General features: G+C 42.9%; 1 protein-coding gene across 5 annotated transcripts in view; it reads left to right on the forward strand.

The window, feature by feature from the left end:
• Positions 1-21103, forward strand: part of LOC144723341 (TOX high mobility group box family member 3-like) — a 71336-nt gene that overhangs the window by 18313 nt on the left and 31920 nt on the right. For 4 of the 5 annotated variants that reach the window (XM_078602052.1, XM_078602051.1, XM_078602054.1 and 1 more), the window contains exon 2: positions 11089-11151. In XM_078602052.1, coding sequence (XP_078458178.1) covers positions 11089-11151 — 63 coding nt within the window. Of the gene's footprint in view, positions 1-11088; positions 11152-16289; positions 18551-21103 lie in introns of those variants that run through there. The other variant, XM_078602055.1, reaches the window with a different exon arrangement.

Here is a 21103-nt window from a genome sequence, read left to right on the forward strand (position 1 = left end):
TTGCCCAATACGGGTGTCTCTTCTACTTTGCACAACACGTGTTCCGTTCACCCGTCCCATCACAAAGGTGCGTGGAGGTAGTGGCGTCGTGGGTAGCAATGCTCCGTCTCATTGTAGCTCATTTCTATTCCAGCCTCTTCCTCCCGAGCTCATAACGGCCCCCTTCCCTGTTGCTGCAGGCACAGGGGAGGGAAGGGATAAGGGAGGCCATGCACGACACACGAGTTATCACATTGAGTGCTCAACTAAGAAGAGAGTAGGCTCTGCTATCTCCTGTCCCCGTCGCCCTGTTCAGTACATTGAACGTGAGTGTTCTTTTGTTTAGAGACACACATGAAAGTCTCTCGCACAAGAAGGCCATTCATTCCACAAAGCCGGTCACAAACATGGAGCACAAGCCAGGTCCGTCATACTAACAACTACTGTTACGCTGCTGTTTTATTTATTTTACCCCCCCCCCAAAAATAACAAATGTGTGCCTTCAGGACGTCTCCCAGGGATGCAACTGGACAGAAGGTTGCAGTGATCTAAAAGCAAGGCTCGAGTGTGCGAGGATCCATAATGCACAGAGGGTTATGCTGATTCATACGAGTCATTAAGAGAAGGATCAGCATGTTCTGAGTTTTAAGAGAGCTGGAATGAGTGATGTTTATTAACCGCAGTGAGCAGTCCCGCAAGGGACATGCATCAACAGTCACTCTTGATACACGTGGCATCTATTCTGTGTATTGTATCTTTATTTCTTGAACTAAAGGAAACGTTGTTCTTGTGATCCAAACGGGTATTATGTTTCAAGGAGAAACTCCCGCCTGCAGTACTGTAACTTATTTCCATGGGGCGAATATAATTGTCAAAGGAATGTGAATGTTGACTCCAAAGCTCAGCCCCTTAGACTATCCCCACCCGCTGTTATTTGTGAGTAAATATTTGAAGTTGCACGGAGGGGTGCAGAGAAATGGACCATTCAGAGGCTCTTGAGAATGCACACAGAAAGGCCCTCTCATCCTCTGGCCAGCTCAGCGTGAATAATTCATTGTGACCTTTGCACTCCATTAAAAAAACTGGAATGCGGCAAGATGACGTCTTTTGTGATAACCGGGCGACCTTACGCGGCGTGACGTTTCACCGTAATGGGATGACCGATTCCATTGTTCAAATTCTTCCGAGTTATTATAGAGATTACAAAAATCGCTTACCAACGGGGAGTGGTGTGTGCTGCCGGAAAGAGCTGACACGGGGTTTCCTGCAGAGCCCCTCTTTATTTAAATCAAAAGGGATATTAATTTGCTCTTCGTGATTGACGAGCCATATCATGCAAACAAATAAAAGAAATACAAATGTCACGTCATCGTTTTCGTATGGAATTACACTAAAGTTGGTTGCGTAGACTGTAACCATTTCTATTGGCGGTCTTCCATTATTAATATGAAATCGGCGAGTGGAATTTAAACACGCACATTCGGTATATGGATGAGCAGGCATTTACAGAAGACATGAAGACGACGTTTAAGTAATTTCACTTGTGCAGTATAAAAGCCACAGTCGTTTTCAATGGACAAAATTAAACTTAAATCGTACCTGCGTTTGTGGCCACATGCCAAGCAAGAATGCAGCTTCCTTCACGAGAGCCCCGTGTACAATTTGAAGGCAAACTAAAATTGTTCACAAGTGGCCATTAAACATGCGTAATGTACACAAATACGCAATTTAGGTTATCGTTGGTGGTCTAGTTTATTTGTCCAATTTTTACAAGCATGAATTTTAAGCGATTGAAATGTTCACTGTTTGCGAGAGAGTGAGATGCGTACGTTTTTTTTCTATTTTAACATCAATACAGTTTCTAGGAATTTCCATCGCCGCAGCCATTTGGATTTTTTTTTCTTCAATGTGACCTCGGAAGCAGCGTGTGATGGACAGATGCTGTGGTCTACAGCTTTTGGTGCACATTTGATGACACTTGCCCTTTTAATGGGAAATGTTGAAGTTTGAAATGAAAAGTGCAGTTATCATTCCACCTTTCACCTTGGCCTGTGGAGCAGCCGGGCCACACATTTCATGTTGTTATAATACACGCATGACTTTCAAACCACAAACATTTTAGCCCAAAAAAAAGCTAAAATGAACCATTTTTTATCTTCCAAACAATCTGCACAATTAGTCATTCCTATTATCCCAGTCACACTCGCTATCTTTAATCTTTCGCTTATACCAAGATATTCCTTGAGAAAGGAAATGTTAATCAAATACTTCATTTGAAAAAAAGTATTTACCTCTGAGGGAGACCTTCATGGTTTCCTCATAATAAGGCAGCTTATTAAAATAAATTGTGCACACTTTGTAAATGTGTACATTCGTGGTGCAGCGCATAGATATTACGCAAAGCCCTGTGATTAGAGTGCTTTATCTTAATACAAACCATGCCTCTAGGCTTGAACAAGAATTGGAGCAGTGCTCCTCACGCTTGTGTCACCCTGAGCCTACAGTGGAAATTCCACGTTTACATGGCAGCGACCAGATTGTCAGTAAGATAAACCACTTACCCAAGAAGTGGTACGGCTCCCCTTCTTTATGACAATAATTTTAAATATTTGTCCGGCACTTCAGTACACCAGAAACTGGGGGTGGCTGGGGATGTCTCGGATACATCTGTGCTCGATATCAATTGATCACAAAATACCCCAGACGCTTCAACGTGTTTCAACCTGCCCCCCCCCCCCCAAATTTATGTAAAAGGAAGTGCCTTGGGGACCAATAGAGCTTGAAATTACAGAGCATAAGGTGACTTCCACGTTGACCTGCAGCGGCCCCTGTGCCAAAGAATTAGCGTTTTGTGTCGTCTCCGTTTGAATGCGTGCAGGTGCACGATGCAACAGTTTCATGGGGGGGGGGGGGGGCTAAATGCCTTCCCAATGGAGTACCGTGTGGAACTGTTGCAGGCGGAGCTTTGTGCCAGTGGTGTTGTGGTGGTTCTAGACTTCCTTGTCGGTGTGTTGCATGTGTGTACCAGTCAATCCCCGGTGCAAGCCATAAGGCTAATGCCATCTGTCATGCTGTGTAGCTACTTAGTGATATAAATGCTGTAATGGGTAAATTAATTAATGTGTGTACGCTCATATGTAAACATGTGGGGGGGGGGGGGGAAATATTTGTAGGTGGATCCCTTTAACCAATTAATTGTAGGGTACGTGCGATGTGGGTGTACACTTATGTACGTGCACATAGGAGCGGTAGTGTAGTGGTTAGCACACTGCACTACGAACCCGGCCAACCAGTTCTGGGCCTCTCCGGGGTCGATTCAACTGTAAATGAGTAGCTGGTTGCGGTGTGCAAACATGATCATTGGGGAGACAAAGGCGGCCAGGCGTGGTGCTAGCCACCCCACCTCCTCGTGTGCCATGTCGGCCTTCATAGGTTCTTCCTAACAGCACTTGCCCTAACAGTCTGATGAATGATATATGGGGGATCTTTGTCTTGCCTCCGTATATCCATAAATAAACTACCATATTGTTCGTCCTCGATTGACCCCTGAGCAATTATATACATGCAATTATTAGTAATGATCGATATTTATCAATTCATAATAATCATTCCAAACCAAAATACTCAAATACAATATACTAATGTGTATATATAAGTAAAGGTTCAGATTCTGCTATTTGTATTTGCACAAATGACGTAATGTAAATAATATATTGGATTAGAGTCATTTCAGTGAGCCCACTGGTAAACAATATAATTTCCAAGGTAGGGTTGGGTAACTCTATATGGAACCTTTATTGTTTGTTTTTATTTTATTAAAATATTTCACCTACAAAATCCCTTGAGGTGGAAAAAGTCATTTGCAAAGGTGTCCAGGGTGTCGATTGCAATATACAAAACAAACTCGTAATGTCACGCATACACACATTTCAAATCTATAACTTATACGGTCGGCATTTATACAGCGAATATCACACCCAGTGAAATATATAAATAAATACATCAATAATTATATTGGACACACCGCTCGTTCGTATAGAATATGGTACATATAGAATGCACCACGGTTGTTGTAGCGAGTTTGTTTTTAAATAAAGATTAATCCAAGGTGAGACTGGTGAAATATTTGAGTGTCTGGGAGATGTTTCAACGTTGAAGCGGCTCGCTGACCAATGCATGGCTGCTATAATTAAGAATTGTGGTATTCGTGCCATGGTAAACACATTCCTGCGGAGGGAGCTGGATGGAACGTTGGGTTGCTCGGTCAATGGGCAGGGTCAACGGCGGCGTGGTGTATTCCGAAAATATGCCCGACTGTGAGGGCGGGCACAAGCCGGCGTGAGTAGGTTAAACGTTGAGTTTTATAAGGGCACCACGGGGTGACCAGCCCCTCCCCACCCAGCCCCACACCCCTCCCACCCAGCCCCACCCTCCCCATCAAACCCCTCCCCACCCAGCCCCTCCCCTCTCCACCCAGCCCCACCCCTCCCATTTTTGGATGCACGACGGACGGACAGAATAATCCCCTGTGGGCTGGTGTAACCAGGAGGTTCCTACCAGTATAAAACATCGCTGGCCTACAGTGATACAACAGGGTTTTGAATGTTCACTCTGAATCAGACACTGAGCTTTGGTTATTCCAGTTAGCATTGCCAGCCAATTTCGGGGATGGAACTATGACAAATGTTTTGCCCAGCAGGTTGTATGAAATATTCGTAAACTATAACAACATTGATTTATTGGCAGCGTGAAGACGTAGGCCAAATACGCTATAGAGGAGCTCTTTAGAACTCCCTCTTGTGGAGATCCTTTCACAAACAGTGGTGAGAGAAAGCAATTGCAGGGCTAGACGCTTACCTGTTTGCAGGATGCCTATACAGGAATACAAATTTAAACCTAATTACATTTTTCGGATGTGACCGGAGGGATCGGGCGCAGAATAACCAGAGCTCCTGGGTTCAAAGCTAGGTAAGCTGGGATTACACCATTTCCTCAAGTGTAGCGAGTTGATGTTCTCAACCAAAGGACATTGTATTGGATATAATGTTTCACTTGGCAAAATTCCAACCGTCATGTGATGAACATTTATCTGTGTAGTTGGGAACGTGTTCCCCCCCCCTAGAGTCTCGATTAAAAGGGTATTTGATGGACAGAATCTCAGAATTAATTTTGAGATGTCCTGACACAGAGAATGTGCACTGGCTCAACAAGAGTTTTGAGTGGTTAGTTGGCCTTGTCACGTGATGCAGACAGCACAATTGTAATAGCGTTCTGGAAAAGGCAATAAAAACAGATTCCGTACACATATATAACACTTACGTGTGCACATGTCAGCGAGTCGTCTGCATTTAGAGGATTGGTGGTAAAAGACAAGATTACACTAGGAAAAAAAGCATTTGCAACAAATATATACACTGAGAAATGCTACACAAAGCGCGGGCCGGGCCATTGTGGGGATGTCACAGTGCCTCCCACGAGCTCGCACTGACAACACTAAATCATGGCCTTGTTCCTGGGACCCCACAAACCTGCCACCGCCGTCAGCCGTAATCCCAAAGCACGAGCGCGCAATCGGAACTGGCAGACGACTCGATTTGCCCGTTCGAATCGGCCGCTCTACCCTTTGTGGCGAACGACGCAAAACTTTTCAAGTTTGAAAATGTAGCACTTCACACCGGACGAGACGTTACAATGGGTCCCATATTGGTCCCACTGAAAGCGCCTTTAGTTGCGTCCAGTGGTGGGAGTGGATATTAATGCGACATGGCCTGGAAGTGGGTTCGGTACATGCTGGCACGCATCGCAGCTGTGTACCGCAACGTTCTGAGAGAGGCATTCAAAGCTACCGTATCGTTTTCACAGCTTAGTGAGTCGGTGGAGCTTTTCAGTTGATTGGTAACGGACAACCTCAATGGAAATTCATACAAATTTGACATCTCTTGTCATCTGAAACGTCCATGCTACACCCCCTAGCTCACGTGGCAGTGTTATGGGTGCAATAGTACTTTGAACGATGATGTTTTTGATGACGATGGCAACGGCAATGCATGTGGTGATGAGGATCATGTAAATAACGTGTGCAAGGTCTAATAACCAGCATAGGTAACGACAATTTAAATAGTGATCAACTATGTGGCACTAATGGTGATGGTGACGACACCAGTGACAACAAGGGCACGGATAGCAATTAGTGGTTAAGTGTGCGGGAATTCATTACGTTGGGTTTTTAAGGAAGGTTATTTGTAATGCACTTAAGTTGCTCAGAGGCTGAGACTTCCGCCAATGTTGAGAAGGGGCATTGGCAGCTGTGCAATAAAGCTAATCCCCATCGACAAATTGATCAGTTCAATTCTTGCTTGAAAGGAACCCGCTGGTTAATTTATTGGGCAATTACTGAATTAAACCATCACGTGGATTTGGAGATGAGCCGCAGAGTAGCCTTTGGTGAAAGAAGAAAAAAAGTAATTTAGCGTTTAGCTGTGAAAAAAAGATGAAAGCTGGAAATGATATTCACATTACTATTTTTTGTTAATGATATTTAAGCGTTAGGTAATGCGGTTAAACTCCCAAGTCTTTTGTATAAACTGGAAACTTGCTGCAATAGACTTCGGCTGCCTGTTTCGTTATTCCCCTTACAATAATGCAGTTGTTGGAGAAAAAAAAACATTTAAAAGGCAAATTTATGCATTCCCTCATTTAAATTAAAATAGGCTTGGATGCAGTTTGAGACAGGAGCTTTATCATGACGCTGGACTAATGGAGTGTTTCTGGCCAGGTGGAGTCCAATTACAGCCCATTAATCATTGATAAGTACACATAACAGGACATGTTGTTCCAGGGGAACAGATTGTTCGTATTCATTACGGCACTCTTCATCTGCAGGCTTGATCAATGATGTCGTTTGGCTTGAACACAGCCATTGTGCCATGACTTGGAGTGTACCATACGGAATGCTGAATAAGTATGGGGAGGCAACGAAGGTGGGGAGGTGGTAGGGAAGGGGGGCATATGGCAGCATGAAAATGGGAAGGCATAAACTGGAGGACTATCCTGCATTCAGTTTATTAATTTCAACGGTGCACTGCTTAATCCAGCTTTTAGCTTTGGTTCAGCTTAAATTGTTTTATTCTTTTGTAGCCGGCTTTGTGCGTGTGTTTTTTTGCTAGCGTGCGTATATTTATTTATTTAATTACATGCTTATGCCATTTTCACTGCAGCTTGCATAACAGGTACTGACAATACCACGCATTTCTCGAGGCTACGTATGTTCAGAAATACGCTCGCCCCCCCACCCCACGCTCGGCTATTTAAGCTCACTGACATTTGGCGAAATATAAAACCTGCATATAAAAGAACATTAACATGCTGTCGCAGCAGTGGCTCCACCGCATGCGGGCCGTTATTAGAAGCCACCGCTGTTTGTTTAGGCCGACTCGCGTACAACAAATTCTGCGAGTTGATTGAAAATGCCGAGATCGTGCCAAATACAGCTACGCAGTTTCAGGAAAAGGGGGGGATCATTGCAAGGATGTAATTGCAAAGCAGATCACATTGACTATTGAAATGAGCCTTTGGTTGGTAAACGGGGAAATGTCATACGGTGTCATTTAGGATATGGGGTGAAATATACAAGATTATTTGTGGGATCGGGGGGGGGGGGTGTTTGGGATTTGTGTTTGTTACGTCAAGTTGATGCTCTCGTTCAGCTGTTAAATCGATTTCGGTGGCAACTTCAATGCATTTTTTGGAATTTCGCTACATAGTCATCATCAGCCATGTTCTGTCAATTGCTGGATGAAGGCCTCCCCCACATCACCGTCACCCACATGACATGTGCGCAGTAATGTATTACACTCGTTTCCGCAGGATGTGTGCTGCATGTGCGGTGGCTCACTGAACCTCGCATTCTGGGTTTGATTCCCGATAAAGGCCTCCTATTTTTTTACATCATTGGCGAGTAATAACCGAACCGGTATGGGTCCCCTCTTCACTTACCCGCACTGACCAGCACGGTGAAGTATGGTCAAACGAGCCCTGTGACGACATGGCGTGGGGGAGGCCTTCAATCCAGCAGTGGATTGACAACATAGCTCTCAATTGTTATGTTTTGTCGTTATTAGCGTTATCACTACAGTGTGTTTTAGGGGTGGTCAAACTTTTTTAATAATAGCGCTTGAAACATTAACAAAGGGTAGCGTTTACAGTCCCGTGTTTAGTTTCCAATATCCACCCGTATTAATGTATCATCGTAAATTATTAATAGCACGTGAAGTTTGGGGGCTTTAGAATTTGCTCGGCATTAGGTAGGAGGCGGAGCTTTTCCTGGTGTCTTGTTCTCAGAATGTTTTGGCCGTGCCCTGGCTATGAATGAATGAATGTTGTGTGTGTGTAGCGGTTGTGTGTGTGTAGCGGTAGTGTCAGCGGTCAGCGCGCTGCACGGCCAACACCCCAGTGACGATTGTCAGAACCGGTCCTGGGCCTCCCCTAGGTCGACTCGGCCTCAAAAAATACTACCTGGTGCGGTGTGTAAAACATCATAGGTGCTCGCCAACAGCACTTGCCCCAATAGTCTGTTAAGCCTATACGGGGGATCTTTGTCTTTGGTGGTAAGCACACCGCACTCCATTGCTGGTGGAGTTATGGCTCGTATCCTGGGCCACCATGCACAACATTGGTGAGCAAAGTGGCATCTCAACCCATCCTGCGGCTCGCGTAGTTCAACTAAGCCTTAAATAAGAGTTCCGTGTCTGTTGTTGCAGTGTGTCGAGGGATAGGCAGCAGGTTGACAAAGGTGGCGAGCTTGGACGTGTTGCCAACAACCACCCACTTCTTCTTGCGTTGACAGCCTTTAATAGGCGCTCACTAACCACACTCTTCCCTGCAGTCTTTGAGGTCGGATGGGCTGGTAATCTTTTGTGTGTATTTTCATATCCTCTACGCATCAAAATGATTGATGCATGTTCATTTCGCGTACGGGCAAACAAGAAGCCGGTGGAATTGGCGTGCGCGTTGCGCCCATTAATACGTTGTATTTAATACGATTACACAAGCAAAGTCGCACGCGGCAGACCTTGTTAGGGGAGTCCAGAGGAAAATGCTTATTTATGTGAAAGCCACTGTTCGATCTCCATCGCTCCCTTCTCAGCCACTGGCCCAAACCAATGCCCCCCCCCCCCAAAAAAAAAACTCCTGTAAAAAAACACAAGAGAGAATAAAAAAAACTGGTATTAATTAGGCACGCAGAAACATAGCGCTTTCTACTCGTTAAAAATAATTCGGAGAAACAGAGAAAATATTGTGCGGGAGGGGATTAAGATTGATTACGCTCAGAGTGAACGCAGCGGGGTTACTGTTGTCGATTATTACTGTCATGCCAGCTGCAGTGGGTAATTGCTGTTGACAGCCCACCCTTCATTGTGTGTTCAGTTTGCTTTATGTTATTTCCTTTACATTTCTACTCTCTTGGCACATATTTGTCTACTTCAGTTTCTTGGCTTATGAGTTATTTATTTTGTGTGTGCGTACTGTATTTTTTTACCCCCCCCCCACGCCCGTGTTTGCCTAATGATCTTTATCCATCTGTTGCACTGTTTACGTTCCATATCCTACCGTAACGTAGTTATGTTATAAATCTCCCTTCATTGTAAGTGACTTGTTCATTATCCCTCCATGTTTAATTCCTCCCTTTTCACCGTAAATTTTTTTGGCACTTATTTCCAAAATTCTCTCGTCATGTGCTTTTGTTTAATATACCCTACCTATTTGTTGATGAATGTCCCTTTCTCTCATAACACCCCCTCCTCTCCACTCCCTTGCCTCTTTCCACACGAACCACAACCCCCATCTCCACCCAGGCCCTCCCTGGCCCTCCTTCATGGTCTGTCCATCTTTTGCTCTACATGCATATCCAACTTGACACTCTGTTGCGTGCCGAGTGAATTGTATGGCCAGATGGTGTTAATCAATTACCCCGGAGTTGTTAAGTGGGAACATTGATTTTCATGTCACGCTCTGTAATAGCGGTAGGGGTTTTGCCGAAATGCAGCAACGAAACGTGGACTCAGGAGCGGCTGCTAACCCCTCTGCGTTCATCTCGCCCTTATTGTTGGTCCTGTCGCAGCATATTGCCATCGTTGTAAACCACTTTTGGAATACCTCCACTGCTTGGAAAATGCGTCGCACGGGGGATGCGTTTTAAAGCCCCTTCTTGATATAAACGGGGCCACGTGCGTTGAGCAAGACAGCCCTGCGTGGACGTACAATTTTATATATAAACCAGGGATTCATGCAATTTTCATTAAGGAAGTAAACCGTAAAATGACTGCTGTACGGTATTATCTACAAATCAGATTTCCCCCTTGACGTTTTATTTAAACATTGATATTGGAATGCAACCACAGTTTTTTTTGTTTCTTTACAATGTGTTTAATCATTCTTAGCAAGTGCTTCAATAATGACTTGGCAATCCATCAAATTAGACAACGTGCTTTTTATGGGAGCATTTGGAAGCCATCAAGTACAGTATTACATTGTGATTCAACCTGTCTCTCTCTTTTTCCCCCAGTCTAACAAAAGCTATATTTTAACCAGACTAAATTACAGCAGTCTTCAGTTGTAAAGCTTTACCATATGTACGCCTAATGTTACAATTCATCTGCCCAGTTTTAAACAAGTGATTCTCATTTGTGCAATATGTGCCTTTTAAACGTTTACCGACAACACTCATTTTGACAGCCCAGTTACATAAATTAAGATAGGGAGGGCGGGGGGGTAAAACGTGTTAAAATAAATTATAAAAACACATCCCAAAACTTAAACTTTGCACATTCCAACGTGAGAGTACAATGTAATGACACATTCTCAGCTTGCCCCCAGAATGAGCAGTGTAAGCACACTGGCCCAGTTTGGACAAAAAAAAACCTTTCCCCAGAGGAAGAGAATTTGATGTGATCTGCCTCTGGAGAATGGAGAATTTATAACCACGTGGCCATTTTTTTTGTATGTCAATTTAAAAATGAGGCATTTGTTTAACTGTGTCCGTGTGTGCGTGTGTGTCTCTATCTCCCCCCCCCTCCCTCCATTTATTTTGTTGTATGTTCGTCATTTTAGTTCGGAAGCGAAAACTACATGGATGTCATGGAACCAAGCCACAGCTTTCTTCCAAATACAGAGGCAAGTAATACGACAATATTAATGAACACACGCATATATGTACGTTGAACTTCTTTAACACCATACGTAGCCAACCATGCTATATACAGCAAATACATATACCAGTGGTTCTTAACCTTTACTGCAGATATGCACCCCTTTGATTCTCAATCGTAAAACATATATAATGTTAACAAATACATAGGTTTGATGTCACAAAGTAGTTGTACTTACATGGCCGTGCTTAATTTGTGTTTCGATGATTTACCTTCTAAAGAAATCCGGTATGTCTCGCACCCCCAGAAAGGGCATCGTGCACCCCAGGTTTAGAACCACTGGCATATAGTGTAGCTGTATAAGCATAACTCCATTGCGTGTCTTCACACGAATATAATTGTGATCACAATGCAAACACAAAACGTACTCTGATAATGTATATGATAATATATCTGGTGTGGACCAATCAGTTTCAAAGACAATGCATATATTATCAGAGTACGTTTTTTGTTTGCATTCTGACCAAAAGTATTGTGGTTAATGCAGACATGATTCCTTGTGAAAGGTTTCAGTTTGGTGTATTAACATCTTAACACCTTTTTTGTTGCCAGAAAAAAAGGGGAAAACCTATTCTCATAAAATTGGTACTGGCAAAGGAGGTCCCATGATGAATATAATTGTTTAGCCCATCAGCCCTTTGCCTTTCTAGACCAATATTATCCCAGCAGAATTAATTCTGCCGGGGAAATATTCTGGGCCGGTTTCAGAACTTCTGGGTTCTGTCAGCAGCCAGGCTTGTTATAAAAACGCTGCTGCTGATTTACCAACTCATTGGCAACAGCACTCGATCTAAGCAACGGGACCCTGTTGAATGGGGAAAAAAGCAATATTATATACAAACTACATATGAACTGAGCTGTAGCTATAGCTCAGTTTGTTGAGCAGCAATGTTGCAAATCCCAAGCAGGGTTAATTCTTGCCCTCATCATCATCATCATCGCTCCGGCTAAAATTAGCACTCTCAAGCGTGGCTGCGCAACTCTTTGCAAGATCAACAGCAGTTGCTCTGTGGTTGTACGAATCCCCGCCATAGGAATGTTGAATTAATACCACTGGCACAGACCACAAATATAGATGTACACCACCCATCTTTCATTGGAGCATGGAGGAATGTGAGCTTTTATATCTTAATATTAAAATACAATAATGTGATCATAAAATAAGTATATATATGAGTATGACCGCATTACTTTTTCAACGTATTATGAACCCACTTCTATATTACTTTTACAAAGACCCACTTTCCGAGTCTAAATGTGGCCATATACTCTAATTTATTGCTGCCAAGGTTGGCACTGCTGAAAATTAAACTCTCATAAAAACCTCTAGAATTTCAACCGTGAACTCGTTGGAATTTAAATTTGCTTTAGAGATGGTATAGAATGTACAGAAATCTGTATTATTACATGAAAACGTATAAAGTGCAATAATTTATTGGAAGTACAGCATATATATGCGTGTTAATTGTAAATGTCAGCCCTGCCACGTGTGGCTCATGTCACTGCAGATGGAGTTTTTGAGAGAGGTGTAGCCTTCTTTCATGCATGTCAGATGACATGGGGGGAGGGGGGGGGATACCCACGCTTTTCCCCACCATGAAAGTACATTGCCTTTCATTCACTGCAGATTATTGCAGGTACAATGCAGGTGATGATGCTGGAGGAAAATGTTCTATAATTCACCTATCTCGGCATCTCTTGAGGAAGGCCAGCGTCTCGAAGCTGTGACTTCTTGTCTCGTTGTCTGTTAAAAACTCTAACAGATAGGTGGAATTCCTCCCCGTAGAGGGCATTAATTCTAGATTTGAAGCTTTCGTGACTGCAAGGATTCATATTCTTAGGTTTTTTCGGTAAAGTCACGTATTTTTATTTTACTTGTATTAATTTAATTTTTTTTACCTACGTGACTTTACCGAAAAAACCTAAGAATATGAATCCTTGCAGTCACGAAAGCTTCAAATCTATAAGTTTTGAGGTTCACCATTCAGATTGGGTCGTACGAGCCGTTCTTCCTGCATGCTTATATTCCACAATAAGGCATACAGTAATCCCTCGCCACTTCGCGGTTCAAGTTTCGCGGCCTCAGTGCATCGCGGATTTTTCGAACTGATTTAAAGGCCTCATTATACCTGTGCAGTAACACCATCATCATCATCATTCATCGAACTGCACAGGTCTGTCATCGTCGTCATTGTCATCGTCATTGTCATCGTCGTCGTCGTCATTACTGAAGTCATGTCTCAAGATACAGTACTACTGTCATTGGTGAGTGTAGAACATCATAATACGTATCGTATGAGAGAGAGAGAGAGTGAATGTATAATATTAAGGTTTTATAATTAAATAGATTTAAGTAAAATATACATATAAAGTATAAATATACATATTGTAAAACATTCTGGTACCCACACACACATATACGGAAATTCCTAGGGGGCCAATCCTACTTCGCGGATTTTCACCTATCGCGAGGGGTTCCGGTCCCCATTAACCGCGATAAACGAGGGATCACTGTATTTGCAACAAAAACGATACCATTGTGCGAGTAGAATAAAATGCTAAAGTTAACGTCACAACAGCTCTGTAGATTGTATCCAACGTGTTATCCACACCCAGGCATCCGTCTGCATTGAAATAAGAAGTCGGTTGCAAATTATCCATGCAAAGAACAGCATAATGGAGGTAGATTGTTTAGTTAATATGTTGCCACACACTTTGTCACACTTAATTAACATGATATGCCTTGTTTGTTTCTGGCCAGAAGAGCATTAAGTGATAACCATAACGTGGGCAAGCAGTTGGCAATTGCAAAAGAGACTGTGTGGAAAGCTGATATTTATCCTGCATTGACAAGGATAAAGTAAAAAAGACACGTGTTGAAATAGACGTATTAATACTCCATTGGCATATACAATGTCGCAGCGAAAGACACATTCCCCTTTCGATAGTTGTCAGGAATAAAGAGAAGAATACAATTTATTATTAAATAATTACAAAGGTCATCAGATAATTAAACGAGGTCAAATCCGTGTGTTGAAGGTTGTATTCTAAGTTCAATTTACAACATGTGCCACATATTCCAGTGATACATACTCTGGCCTGAGCTTCCACAATTTCTCGTGGCATAAATTCCACAAAGAAATATTTAAAAAAATGACATTTGAATGCAGTGTACAGACTCTTGCATATGCTGCACAGTATGTGGCTAATCCTGAGTTTTGATATACGACGTTATTTGCGCTGTCAAAACGAATATAATTGCAAACAGATGCCACTGTCCTGCATTCAAGTTATGAATGGGGCCCCATCACTCGGAAAGCGTCTGCAGTGGTGTGTGTGCGCGTTTGATCAGCTTCATTGCGGCTGTTTCATTTCACGTGTAGCTGCCACGAATGGGGTCCCATTGCTAAGCAGGGTAGGCATACCAGCGTTCAATAAACAGCGCGTGCTGACAGCAGTCCACACACCAGGATAGTGGAAACCCTGCAGGCATGCACATGTCTTCTCCAGTAATAGTGGGCTGTTTACATGCTTAGCAGACAGGCCTGGCTTCTGGATCTCTTAAGTACTGTGGCTTTTTTTTCCCTGCAGATAAGTTGTGTCGAGGTTCACGTTTGAAATATGTTTTGCGATGACGAAAGGGCGGACAGGGAATTGTGTGTTGCATATGCGTATTCAGGAATTGTGCAGTTAAAGAGATTGTTATCACCTAGATGATAATTTCATAACCTACCTAGGTCGATTCGGGTAAAACTAAAATGTTTGTCATTTAAAAACTAAAACTAAACTATTTGTTTTATTTTACAAAGTAAGACCCACGCTGAGCTATTATATAGCTTTGTTTCTGAAGTGGCTTATCACGTGGAAATGTATAGCAGCCAAATACTCTTAAAGTATAAGATTTGAATGATGGCAATGTAGCAAAGAAAGCTTAGATACACGTGAAAAACACAGCTGCCTGGAATACAATACCCTGTTACAAAGTACAAAACAGGAAAAACCAGTACTAATGGTTGACAAAGGTAACCTTCTATCCTCATTGAGGGAGGGGCAGTGGGAGGAGGATTTAAGAGTCGTTACGGTGGGCAGGTGTTTTTTTCTCGCCATTTCGCCAAACACTGCTCTTCATAAAGGCCACCCAAAAGTATCGCAGTCAAGATTTTGTGGGGTTTTTTGTGTGTGCTCAAACCTCTCTAATAACAAAACACACCATTTGCAAGATGGAGAACCCTTTTAAAACAACAAACAAAGTTTCCTTGCTAACAGTTGTTAACAATGGGGCTGTTATAATGACAAGTTAAAAATAGTGGAGTGAGACTTTTTTTTGGAAGGAAAGGTTAAATAATAAAATGAAGAACAATTGGAGGCAAGAGCTGGTGAAAGGCATTAGTCATATTTTGTCATTACCAATCTGCACCAACAGTAACTGTAAATGATTCACGGTCTTACCTTTCATTTCTTTCCAGTGCCTTTTCAGTTTGGTGGCACAGAGAACGTCACTGTAAAACATCAACCACGGCAGTTAAGCGTTAAAGGTTAATAAACACACCTGCTCAAGGAGGGGCCCCTCTGCGATTTTTTTTTACCTGCCAACTAATCTTTTTTTTCTTCCACGGTTTGACGAATCGTCAACAATATTGAAGACAACGAACGGCCCGGGGATTTTTTTTCCCTCCTTTGCTCCAGATGTTCCCATTGCCGCTGCAGGGGGAATTTGCTCGGTACAAACATTTATTATAAAACAAGAGCCTTCAGGCACGATGTCCCTGGGCTTGGGCTGGGTGCGTTCCAAAAGACGGCGGGATTACAAGGATGGGTTTGAGGCCAAAGTCGCTGCACTCTGCCGTATCGCTCTCGCTTTTGTTTTCTCAGGGCCTTCTGTGTACACTACTTCGCACAATGTCGCACTGTACGCGCGAAAGACGTGCCGTAAAATTCCTCCTGAATATAAAAAAGAACAATTCATTTACTTAAAAGCTCCTTTGTTGTTGTTGTTGGGCAGAGGATTTACAATGTATTAGAAGAGGAAAATTAACCCCCCCCCCCACCTTTTGTCTCTTTGGAAACAGGCTTTGAGATTATTTAGATGATTTTGGTGCTATAAATGTCCAAATGATGGGCGGCTTTGTTGAGCTATATCATTTGTGGCCAGGTCTCTTCTGAAAAATAAGTTAATACATCAGTGGGCTTTGCCTGGTAGGATGGGGATGGTTGAGTTTTATTTGTGTATTTGGGTGATTTCTTTACCTTTCTTGTACTTTACACTACTATCGGTTTTTTTGTACTGTTTGTTGTTGTAGCGTTCTTACCCGCCCCCACTGGACATCTATGAAAAAGAGCTTTATAGGTCATCGGATTCCTCCAGGCTAAATAAATATTCTGATTCTCTTTCCGTGACTGGCAAAGAGTTGTTAACCGTGTGCGTGTTTCCAGTTGGAATTGTCGCATGTCAAACATGCACTGAGTCCAGCTGAGCAGCTTTCTTTGTTTTCAGTTGTACGTTTTTTTAAATGAAGTAAATGTTAATCTTGCTTTTTTACTTTGATGTTGGTTAAATTGAACTAAGAGTAATGGCAAATGCATTTTCGATATCAGGCAACCACCTCTAACTGCAGTAGACTAGATTAATCGTTTAATATAGTATAGTACAGCCCTGCGTATATTATTTTTACAACAGTAGCCTTTTGTGTGTTAATGTATTGTATCCGTTTACAAAAGGCAGATTCACTCGTCTAATGATGGTAAAGTTGTTTGTTTCCAAATACGGCAATGAAATGGGAGATACACCAAAGTATGAACAAGGTGTAGTGCCCGTACCAGTAAACAAACAAACATTTAGAATTGAAATGCAGATCATTGGCAGAAAGTTTGACTGGCGAGAGATTCTGAGAAAACTTTTGACTTGTTCAAAACTAATGTGAAAACAATTTTCGCCGGGACATATATCTGCCCGCGTGCACGATTGCTTTGTTTAAATAGCTGTGTGGAAGACAGTGCAGGCAGATGATTGATTTTTGTGTCCTCAAGGCCTGTGCCTGGCACCAAGCATTGAAATGTTATACATTTTCTTTGTTTGATATCGACTTATTTTTTTTTAGGGGGCCTTGTTGCCTTTGAGCACATGATGAATACTTTGTATAATCTGCTTTGATGTGCATTCATTCAGTATGCCCACCTTCCACAAAGTGCCTCTGTGTGCTGTGTGTGCAGATACTCTGAGTAGGTATCAACACACAATTTAATTTTGCATTACAATGTGTGTTTGTGGTGCGTGTAAGGTTAATTTATATTTTTGTGATATTTGATATTTCATAATTTAGATTTTTGGAAATTCTTCCACCAAAATTCACCCAGCCGATGAATCGGGGCTGTGTGTATGCAATGTGTCATTATGTGTTGGTTTGTATATATTGGGCTGTAAACACCAAAAAATAATGCAACATATGAGATCAGCTGAAGAATTTGGATATTAAAGTTATTCGCAGCTTTAATTTTGTTACTGTACAATGTGATTTCACCATCCTATGGAGAGCTTAACCTCTGCCATGGGAATGTGAAATGTTCTGCCCGAGTTTTTTTCCTCTCCAATTTCGACGGTAAGTTAGCATCCATACAAATATTTGTGCTGTACATAATTGTCAATCTTATCAAAAACGAAAATGTGTAATGCAAACAGATGCAAATAATCTTTTCGACATATTTTAGCACTGTGTCAAGATTGAAATGATAAACTGGCTCACGCAGACCTCAGATCGTGGAGCTTACGTCACTGAAAGCCATCAGCTGACGACCCCTGTGGGTTCCGAAAGGATTTGCCAAGCGCTGCGGTTGCCCAAAACAAGATGCGAGTAGGGATCTGGGTCCTGACTTGCTCTGCAGACATCGTGCCAGGCCTCGCTGCTTTCTTATGAAATGGGATCCTGCTGTTGAGGAATATTTATTAGGTTTATAATGGCTGCTTTTCATCTTTTTATCCACGCCCACGCATACTGGTCAGAATTTCTGTGGCCTCTCAAAGGGGTGTGCTGTTTGTGGTCATGTTTATGCTCTGTGTTCAGTTTCACGTAAAAACAGTCCCAAATTAAAGACAGATGTGTGCTTCTTAGCAAATGGCTTTCACCGACTTTAATGTACAGTGTTGTGGTGTGGGACGTGCCTCTTGTACAGAGCAACACTGAAGGCCTCTGATGTTAACCCCTGATGGCTTTCAAAAAATGTGCGTCGTCCATTTTAAACCGACATGTTTTATTCAAATTTTAATTTATTGAACTTGTTCAGGCCAACTAAACAGTGCAGGAGTAACACTCTGGAAGCGGGAAATGTCGAAACGCAACAGCGCCGCTCGCTTTGCCCAGAAGTTCTGCGTAAGTGGAAAAATATGCTTCTTGAGGGTTACACGCAGTCTAAGGCATTTGAGTGATTGAGCAAAACTTCTGAGCAACTTCCCAATTCGGAAGGAGGGGAGGGTGTTACCATTGCTGTAAGCATCTGCATTAAGATTGTTGTCCAAGTTAATGCGTAACACTTGCGTGTTCACGCATTCTTAGGGGAATTATTGCCCGTTTAAAATTCAACATTACTCACTGGCAAGGCTTGCATGCCCCCCCCCTCATTTTTGTCTCTTAGTGACCCCCCCCCCCCACTTGAATTCACTCGCACGCGCGCACAGCACACGCTTGGAAGGAAAACGTGAAATTCTTTACCGTTCTTGACAGTCTGAATGCGGCTTACACGCGTGCTTAGACAGGTGTGCTGACTCAACGCATGCCAAACGAAACGTTGTGCAAATATGCCCCAACTTCAAGGGGCCTTTTGGCATTTTTATGCAGTTTTACTGCACCCCGCCAAGAGGTGTAGTTTTACAAAAGCGTGTGCAAATAAAAAACAAGTCTTGATTAACGTGACTTTATTATGAGTTTTTTTATATTAACTGCAGTCCGGACAACAGCCTTTGACATTCAACAGACTATGCCACAGCGCCAAGAGGTATTTGACGATGCTTTCAGTGGGAGAAAATAAAAAAAACTGTGACTCGTACTCACGTTGTGGTGTTGTGCGGCACAAATGGCAGATTGTGTTTATTTGCGTGGCAGCCACTGTGTTATTAGCTATCTACAGGAAAGCGACAATTCCTGCCTTCCTGCCTTTTAAAAGAAACACTGTTCGGGTATAAATACATATGCATATACACAGATAAAGATCCCCCTCCCCGTATAGCCTTAACAGACTGGTGGGGCAAGTGCTGTTAGCGCGGAGCACCTATGAAGGGTGGCACTGCACACGAGGGGGGTGGGTAGCCAGCACCATGCCTGGCCACCCTTTTTCTCCCTCCACATGCACAAGGTACTAATTTTAGGCTGAGTCAACCTAGGGGAAGCCCAGTACACACACACGTATACATTTCTATTTTACTTTCAAATGCACAACAGGACAGTATCATCAACTATATGCCCCAGTTGGACGTCTGATGACATTGGTTTAAAAATCCACATCAATCAAATGTAAAACTACCTATTTTCCTTTTATTATGGACAGGGGGGTGTTTACAGAGACGGAGAGCGATTGCAACGGAGGGTAAGGGCAAGGGAGAGAAGAGGCTTAGAGCGTAAAATGGGGAATAACAGTTTTAAACAGAGGTTTTCCCACTTGATGTGGAACGTAACATTTTGAAGGAAGATGCCTGCGGGCATGGCTTTTGCTTGTTGCTCTTGTGTGCTCATGGATACTGTTGAACAAGAAGCCAAACTGTGTTAAATTTGACCTTTAGTCTGAAACAAATAAGTCTTGTGTAATGCATTTTAAACATGTAAATAAATTATATATCGGTACAAGCGCAATTCAAAATGTCTCCGTGCTCAAACGAGCATGGGGGCAATGCTGCTTTCTTTTGGTGGCCCCGGACCAGTGGTGCGCATCGTGGTGAGGCTCTTTCCTTCCCCCCCCCCCCATCGATACGGGGGGATGGGGCACCACAGTGGCGAGATGTTACCTCCCTCGCCTGGTATACAGGGAGGCATATTTGTAGTTTTAATGTTTTCCCCGTGGCCGTGTGGATTTTTCTCAGGGTCCTCCGGTTTTTCCATTCACGTTTGAAATCAACGTGCGTGTAGGGCATTCGGCTGCCGATATACATTTCCACGTGATAAGCCAATTAGTTGAGCTATCATCGGGGGCCAGGTCACTTCTGAAAAAGAGCTACATAGCGCAGTCGGCCTTACCTGGTAAAATATTTTTTTTTAATAGATACAGGCAGAATAGGTGCTTTTAGAGGATCCTATTATCTGCGCAAATATAGCTCCCAGTATCCGCACAATTACCCGAATAATAGACACCTGTAATACGATACATTTTTACCACCACTTTCTGGGTCTTTCCTTTTATTTGGGAAAATGTAGGTAATGGGATGAAGTTATTGCTTCCAGGAGACAACTTCATTGTGACACCTTTCATCCACAAATGTTGCGGATATTAGGATGGATTTAGTACTTTCAGGTGGCTTATGTGGATAACAGCTTGTTCTTGCCACTACTTCCACGTCACTGTTCTTATCTGCGTAAAAAAATATACATGATGTGAAGAATACATCGCAGATATTAGTATTTTTCATGGATAGACTTGAGCCGCGGATAGTAGGAGTGGCAGATCACAGGGCCTCAAATACGAGGGGTTGGTCTGAATGCCTTCCTATGGCTGGAGACGTAGGAAGGCATTGCCACTACAATGTCTCATGCTTTGGAGAACATCTTGGGTTTTCTGTGTGTAGAGATGCAGTGCTATGGACTAAATGTGCACAGCCCTTTGACAATCAGCTGCTGCATGAAGACATCGTATTGTGTCAGTCGTCGGGGATGTTTGACCATACTTCATCATGCTGGTCACTGCGGTATTGGTAAAGCGGGGACCTGGGACCAGTTTAG

Source organism: Lampetra planeri, chromosome 17 (assembly GCF_965212315.1).
Source record: "Lampetra planeri chromosome 17, kcLamPlan1.2.h2, whole genome shotgun sequence".
NCBI classification, from domain to species: Eukaryota; Metazoa; Chordata; class Hyperoartia; order Petromyzontiformes; family Petromyzontidae; genus Lampetra; species Lampetra planeri.